General features: G+C 33.9%; 1 protein-coding gene across 1 annotated transcript; it reads left to right on the forward strand.

The window, feature by feature from the left end:
- The first annotated feature begins 300 nt into the window (after positions 1–300).
- Positions 301–8304, forward strand: LOC110019009 (uncharacterized protein At2g24330-like). Its single transcript, XM_020716525.1, has 5 exons — positions 301–750; positions 4368–4512; positions 7171–7280; positions 7369–7786; positions 7851–8304. Exons 1-5 carry the CDS (start codon positions 466–468, stop codon positions 8093–8095), a joined length of 1203 nt encoding a protein of 400 aa, XP_020572184.1. The 5' UTR covers positions 301–465; the 3' UTR covers positions 8096–8304.
- Positions 8305–8767: the final 463 nt, after the last annotated feature.

The raw sequence follows: 8767 nt of genomic DNA on the forward strand, positions 1-8767 counted from the left end.
TTAAATCTTGCCTCGATCATTAATATCTTACGGTTGCGTGTCAAGAGTTGTCAAAACGACTCTTTCACAAACAACTTGTATTCTGCTCGTTAAGATTAAGAGTCAAACACGAACACATTTTCTGTTCGAAATATAAATGAACAGAGCACAAACAGTGGTATTTTTTACACACTTTGAGCCGAACACGCTCGTGTTCGGCTCATTTACACCCATTTATGAGGCAGGGCTCATGCTCATGTTCGGCTCATTTACACCCATTTATGAGGCAGGGCTATTTATGAGGCAGGTCCAATAGCCACACCTGAACCCAAGCGGCAATCAAACGATTTCTCATCGCTTGTTCTTCCTATAACGATTTCGCTGTTCTTCCTCTTCTCTCCGCCTAAGCGACAATCAATCGAAAACCAATTTATCATCTCTTGTTCCTCAGATTTTCCAGAACTTTTTCCTCCCTTCTTTACCGATATGGCAGACCAGGACACCGCAGCGGCAGGGGACGATCTGTCGAGCTCCTCCTCTGTGGTTAATCCGCCGAAAAAGAGCGGCACAACTGCCAAATCGAAACAGCGGCGGAGTGGATTAGTGGGCCGTCTGTTGAGGGGGATCTTCGGTGGAGGGAACGACGACTATGAGAAGCGGTTGAGTTACCTCTCTAAGGAGGAGGCGTCCGTCCATGCCAGGATGAAGAGGAGGGCTCTAAGGTCTCGCAGGATGACGAGGAATGTTATCGTCTTCTCGTTTGTTCTTGAGGTGCGCACGGTTATTTTCTATTTTTCAGTTTGTTGGTGTATTTTACGCAATATGCGAAGCGGTTGGTGCTTGTTGTTTGCTTGGATGGTTAGGGCTTTGATCGGGTTTATTGAATCTTCTATTGAGCATTTTGTGCATAAATTAGGTTACTTTTTTGTTTTTATCAATCTTGGTGAATGTCTCTCGGTCAAATTTGTAGATGGTATGTGTTAAACCAATTACCGGTTCTCCTCTATTTACTTACTGCCTTGATTGCTTGTTAACTTTAAGAATAAATTAATCACAATGAAGATTAATTCTTTAAAATTGTATTTGAGAACGAACTCTCCTAGTCTTTTAGGTCTCTTGTATGAGAAAATTGCTATTAGGAATTGCACGCACCAGCTTAGCAATTCTTTACCAGCTTAGCAATTCTTTATTTCTTTTCAGTTTTTTCACAAAATTCATGTTCCTATTTAGTGTTACAAATTTTGATGATCAATTCTAGTTTTTAGATTGATGATTTAAAGATAAATTTACCTGTCTCCATAGAAATTATAGTTGGTCAATATCCTGATCTCTTTCGGTATTTGTAATTTTTGAATTGCTGAATTTTAGGCAGAAATGACCATCGTTCTGCTTCTTTATGAATCCAACCCATAATTAGCAAACAAATATTTGTCCAATCAAATCTATCTCAATCAACCATATTTTGTCTTTTATAGTTTCACAGTTTAAGCTTCTTGTATCATGGAGCAACTATGTCGTCAATAAATTACTTTTTAGGATGCTTTGAATTTATGATTTATGTACTTTTATGAGTACACTAAATAATACAAAAAGGGTTATCATCATCATAGTATAAATAGTATGCTTTTGATGGATACAAATTTAGAAAAAGAACAAACTCATATCATAAAAGTTCACACACTATATCTCATAAAAATAGATGTTTACATCAAACAAGAATATCATTCTAATGACATTGATCCATCAATCACAATATGTTAATAAATTTAGGTCCGAATCACTCCTCCAAATTTAAATAATGATATGATTCATTTGGGCGTGTTCAATGTTGTTATTAATTGCTTTAATAAAGCTTGCAAGAAAATAATTTTAAATGCCGAAACTACGGCTGGCATTGTAAGATCTCGTGAAACACAACATAGTTCTAAAATTATAAAAAGGGACTTGCACATTTGTGATACAAAATCATTTTAGTGATAGTGAGGAAAACATTGTAGATCAATCAGACATTACTCTATTGCTTGAGATCATTCCAAATTGGAGCTCAAATCTTCTATAGTAATTCATGATGAATAAGAGCTTTAGTGTACACTGCTTACAATGATTATTAAGGGATCAAAACTACTTCATATGTCACCGGAAAATAATGCACGATCGTTAGTATTGATTTCATATTTAAATAATGAAAGAAAATCTTGGCAACCTTATTTATCCTATATCTTTCACTATATCTAAATGAAGCTCTTCTTCTATGGTTAAAAGATGATAATGGTAGCAGTGGAGACAAAAGGGCTTGTGTGTTGATATGCAATCAATAATTGAGGATATGAGGAGCACAACAAATATATCTAATGATTTTGGCGGTGGTGAGACAAATATTTATCTTGACGTTGAATGTAGTTAAGTCAAACCTTGTGATGCTAGTTTGTAATAATGGTAGCACAAACTCAACAACATAGTAGTGTAACACAAACTCAATAGCAAGCTATGTAGAAGGAAGAATAAAAGATTTTATGAAAGTTTGTGCAACTTAGAGTTATTCTTGAACTAAATTAAAATATATAGTCTTTAGATAGTATGGTTGTGGTGGAGGTGGAAGTACAAACTCAATATCAAAATATGGAATCATTACTAGAGAGTATGCATTATTCTCTGGTGGCATATGCGGTGATTTTGGGCACTTAACAATCTGTGTAGGCAGTGCAAACACAAACTCATGTTCATCATCAATTACTATAGAAGATTTGAGTTCCGAATCTAATATGATCTCAGGCACTATAGTAATGTTCGATTGATCTATAATGTTTCTCTCATCTATTACTTGAATGATTTTGTATTGCAATTGTGCAAGACCTTCTTTATAATTTTAGAACTATGTTGTGTTTCATGAGATCTTAGAATACCAATCATACTTTCAAATTTTAAAATTATTTACTTGCATGTCTTATTGAAGCAATTTATAACAATATTGAAAATGCCTAAATGAATTGTAACATTGTTTAAATTTGGAGAAGATTGACTCGGCACCAAATTTATTTACATCTTGTGGTTGATGATCGATGTCATTAGAATAATATTCATGTTTGATGTAAATATCTATTTTTATAAGATCTGGTGTGAACTTTTGTGATATGAGTATTGTTTTTTAAAGTTTATATTCATCATAATCATATCATTTATATTATGATGATAATAAGCCCTTTTGTATTCTCTGATGTACCTACAAAAACATATAATATCATATATTTCAAGCATCCAAAAAAGTAATTTATTGATGATATAGTTGCTCCATGATACAAGGAAACACCAACTGTGAAACTACAAAAGGAAAAATATGGTTGATTGAGGTGGGTTTGATGAGAAAATAGTTGTTTGCTAATGGATTGGATTCATAAAGAAGTAGTTCTATGGAGTTGGTGAGGACTATTTGGTTTCAATACCAAATGATGTAACATGACTATAAACCAGATGAAATTTCATCAGAATCTAAAAGGAGAGAGAGAACCATAATCGATTGTCAAGAGGTGAAAAAAAGGGTAAGAGAGTATCATGAAATTACTATTTCATTGAATGATAAAGTTCCCTCCATACAATGTCAACACTCTTTATATAGATTTAGGGCTTACAATACTTTCACTATAGTGCAATAACTTTTAAGGAAATGAATCATGTGCCTTTATTATATTTATACGGCATATAATACTTTTCTAACATAACCGAAACATGATAATACTAAATTGACACATCTATAGACTGATATAAAAAAAAATCTATAAACGAATATGAATGAGAATCTTTGCAAACTTACTTGACCTGCACCAAAAATTTAGATACACCTCATTTATATGACTTCTTAAACAAGAAATAATCAGCATACTGATGAGCAATGATCATCAGAAACTTAAGGTTTTTTTTTGTTGGTTCCATATAGTTGAAGAAAATAGACATATCATAAAAAATACTTCAATGAAAATTCCTAGTGGCCTCTCCTGTTAAGATCTGTAACAATAAAGGGTTAACAGTGAAGGTATAAATGAATAAAAAAAAGGGTAAGAGAAATAGAAGATGTTGGTTTCACAAGTTGACGCCATAATGCCGCTGGTGAGTTGATGATACATTCTTAGATGGTTTTTGTGAGGCTTCTAAGCGGTATGCATTCAGATGATTATCATCTCATATTAGTCTTCATTTAGAATGTTACCATGTGATGTATGGTGTTCATCATTTCACATGCTACTATATTATTCATCTACCTCTACCGGTGAGGTCTGCGCTTAGCAGACATGCAAATTCTCTTGATTTTTAAGGACATGCCGTGTGTACCGCTTTTTTCTTTGTAATATCTTCTTTGCTTTTTTACTTTTGACTGGACTGCTGACGTTTTTCAGGTAATTGCGGTGACTTACGCGATTATGACAACAAGGTCACCGGATCTGGACTGGAAGATGAGGGCTTTAAGGGTTTTACCTATGTTTGCCTTACCTGTCGCATCACTTCTGATTTACTTAGCATTGACAAATTTCACAAGGATGCGTAAGTACTTCTACTCAAGCGTTGGATTAAATTTCTTGACTGTTCATTGCCATTGGGTTATGTTGTTTGTAATATATCTATTTTTGTAACAGATAATTTTCTGGTTTCTTCTTTCTTTCCGCCATGTTTGCTAGTTATCAATTATTGAAACTGCTTATTTCTGGTTTCCTCTTTTTCCTTTTTCAATCTTATGCTTCCTTCTTTGGGGTCTCATTTTTTCACATTGTTAACTCTATTTGTTGAGCTGTGAGTGAAGGAGTTGAACCTAAAAATTATTTATCTGTTTAAAGGATATACAACTCTGAATGGTCTGTTTTGCAGTGAGGACTTGCCTCCTAATTTTGATTTTGTTTTTTAGAGTAACCTAGTTTGTATTGTGGAATTTATTCATACAGTTTTCAATAGGACCATACAAAGATTGCTTGGAAAAGAAGTTTATAGACTTTTTGGTGGACAGAAATCTTGTCAGTTTAAATAGTAGATTGTTTTCCTTGTAAACTGGTTTGAGAAGATTTATTTGTAGCACGAATCTAGTTCTCAAACCATTATATTCATCATCATCGCTGAGGTTGCTTTATTAACTATTCATCTTCATTAACCTAATTTGCTTGGTGTGACCATGTTACCTGTAGTTTATGGCAAACTTGAACCATAACTTCTAGCCAAGTTATTTTGGTCTATTATTATTCCTTCCTATGCCGAATCTTGTTGTTTCCCCCCTCATTATTGCTGAATTATATACATTATTATACATATCCAAAACACTTCTAGCTTTTGCCTCAATTCTCGTATCCATAGCATAATTGGTCATTTAAAAAAAAAAACTTACCTTTAATCATTATATCCTTTATCGTATTGTATTTTCAAAGCTTCTACATTTTAACCACCCCTCTTTAATTTTACAAGTTTTTTTCCTTTGTATATTATTCTTTTTGTGCAAAAGAGTCGGGATATGTAAACCTATACAACAATGTATCCCTTGCACCTCCAATATTGTTTGATAATTAATAGTTCTAGATTTTTTGAATTTGTGATCCAACTACACATGTTTTGTTCGACTAATCCAAAGCCATGTGCCCTAAAATTTCAATCATTTTACTTTTTCATTTTGTCATAATTTGCTGAGACTACGATAAAATACTGACTTACGAAGTTATCTATCGATAAAATCTCTGTGATGAATTCATAAAATATGTAGACTTAATCATCATGTTTGATGTAGTAGTATGATTGAATGTCTTTTTGTCACTGTGCATCTATTTTTAATTTCGATACTTGTTTCATTGCTATATCTATATTACTTTAACATACCTTTATCGTACACTTTTTATCCATAATTTTCTGCAATTTATGCTTTAAGTTTTTGATCATATGCCTTTTCATTGTTAATATAAGTCATACGAAGGTCTTTAAGGATTCTATATGCTTAAAGGTCTTTAAGGATTCTATATGCTTAATCTATCAATTGCTTGAGCATAAAAATCATCTCCATATTTGGTCATCTTATCATAAAACCAAATCAAGTTTCCTGTATTATCAGTTTCTACCACTCATCATTTCCATTCATAGATCCATTATATAACTTAAATATAAGATTATGCTATATTTATAATAATCTTTGAAATGCTTCTTCATTCTTTTAATTTGATGCTGATTTTTTATTTCTGATCATTTGAATCTCATGATATCAATTATTTTAGTTAAAATTCTTAAGCATGCACTATTCCAATATGTCCCACATCTCCATGTATTATAAATGTATTTGTTCTCGTCCATAGCATCCATACTGCCATTCCAATATGCCCCACATCTCCATGTATTATAAATGTATTTGTTCTCGTCCATAGCATCAATACTGCGATGTATTTAGCCATAAATTGATATTCTAGAGTTATGTTTTTTTTTTATGGAAGCCGGGCATCATATTTGTATTTTCACAAACAAGCGAAAGGTGAAGAACTTATAGTTTGAGGAAATTCCGTTTATTGTGAACAAATGAATAGCCACCAAAAAATAAGATATCGTTTGGGATAGTATTTGTTTTAGCATTTAGGTGGTTCTGCATATGTTGTTCTTTTTATAACAATTCTTGACTTACAAATTTGGTATCAAAATGGCGCAAAAAATCACAACTTCCTTTAATATGTTTTTGTTTTTGTGTAGGCTGCTTTAGCTGTTAAAGATTGATTGCATGCCTCACAGACTGTTTTTGATTTTATTGATGCAATTTACTCATTTCACGTTTAGTTTTATGTCTGTTTACTGAACAGCTCTTTTTAAATTATCTAGTTTATCTGCAAGGCATTTTTATACTTTTGTAGAAGTCAAGAAGAAAAGAGTGGAAATAGATTGATTCTGAATTTTGTTACGTTTCCCATCTCTTTAATACGCATTCTTCTCTTGGTATAAACCCAGTTTTGTTTTATGTGGAAATTGATGAACTATTTGAATGACGATCTCTTTGTTCCTTTTTATTTGGTAATGTGTAATATTGTTGTAATATTGTGCGTTGCAAGATGATGGCAAAAATATTGATGTAAATTTGATCATTATGTGTGTGTTGCAAGACGATGGCAAAAATATTGATCTGAATTTGATCATTAGATATATATATATGTGTGTGTGTATGTATTTTTCACCTTATCATTGTCCTTGCAGTCGAACGGAAGGATCAGAACACACTAGAGAGACTTCGTGCGGAAAGAAAAGCTAAGATAGATGAGCTTAAAGAGAGAACAAACTATTACGCCACCCAACAGCTTATCGAGGTACATTTTGATTGTAATATTGATATCATTCCTATATGTTCACATGCCTTTAAACACTCAGCGCTAAATATTTAGCTGTTTGATTCAGAGGTATGACCTGGATCCTGCCGCTAAAGCTGCGGCAGCAACCATCCTAGCATCAAAGCTGGGAGCAGACTCTGGCTTGAAGGTCTTCTTAGGAGATGATTCTACAGTTGCTGGCAACATGGCAGCAGGTAAGAGCAATGATATGGAGTTGGTGCAATCCAAGGGACTTCGAAACAGGAAACCATCTCATTCAAGGCGCCACAGCACAGGAACTTCACAGCAGTTTGCTGATGATCCATCCATTGGCTACGACAATGAAAAACACGATGCTGACTTACAAAATCAGAAGTTTGTTGAACATTACCAGGGACCAAACCCTAGCGAAAGTGGATGGCTGGCGAGAATTGCTGCTCTGTTGGTGGGCGAGGATCCGACCCAATGCTATGCTCTCATTTGTGGCAGCTGCCATATGCACAATGGTAAGGGACATCTTAAAACAATGTAGCTGTAACATTATATTGTTCTGAACACCTTTAAATACAGGTTTGGCCAGGAAGGAGGATTTTCCTTATATTACATATTATTGTCCACACTGCCGTGCATTGAATGGTTCACAGCATGCTGAGGAATATGCTTTGGATTCAAGTTCGGGTAAGGATACTCCGCACACTTCCGGCGATGGTAGTGTTTTCAGCAATGTTTCCTCTTTGTCCGGTACTCCGACGGCCAGTAAGTTAGCACCTCTTCATGGATTGCCTGAAGAAGTTGAAGAGATTTCAGAAATGTAATTATACTTGTTTTTTTTTTTTTGCTGGTTTTGGAAAGCCTGACACTTGAGAGCTTCTTCTTTGTTGTATTAATTTTATCTACAGTGAGATGAGTTTGGATAGAAGTTTGGTGGTGTTGTATCATGTAGAAATTTATATTCCACAACATTTTGTATTTGGGAATTTACATCCCAACAATTTTTTTTATATATTTTCATGTCTTTCAGCAAAACTTTATTGTTACTTTTTTTTCAAGTTAAATATTCATTTTCATGCATATATTTTAATGTGATTATGTACTAAAATAGTATATAAATGTCATAATATAGATGTAGATATTTAAATACATAAAAATTACGTGATATCTAAGCAAGTTCCCTTTTTTTTTTTTTTTTTTTTTTTTTTTTTTGTATAAATACTAGAATGCCTTTGCTATCTTTCATATTTCATTCTGCCATATCTGAGATCTGCCCCTTGTTATGTCAAACACACTAAGGGTGCGTTTGGGGCAACTTATATCTGCGTTCGGCGTTTTGAAAATGCTGTGCAAATGTTTGTTTCACGTGTTACTGCTGCGGGGTAGAAAACATCGTTCGCAATTTATACTATATGCGGGCCGCGGGATTCGACCCCGCGGCCCGCGTCTTCCATCAACGTTTTGCAAAAAATTCTTTCAGTGCCCTTCGCAGTGGC

Source organism: Phalaenopsis equestris, unplaced genomic scaffold (assembly GCF_001263595.1).
Source record: "Phalaenopsis equestris unplaced genomic scaffold, ASM126359v1 Scaffold000038, whole genome shotgun sequence".
NCBI lineage: Eukaryota > Viridiplantae > Streptophyta > Magnoliopsida > Asparagales > Orchidaceae > Phalaenopsis > Phalaenopsis equestris.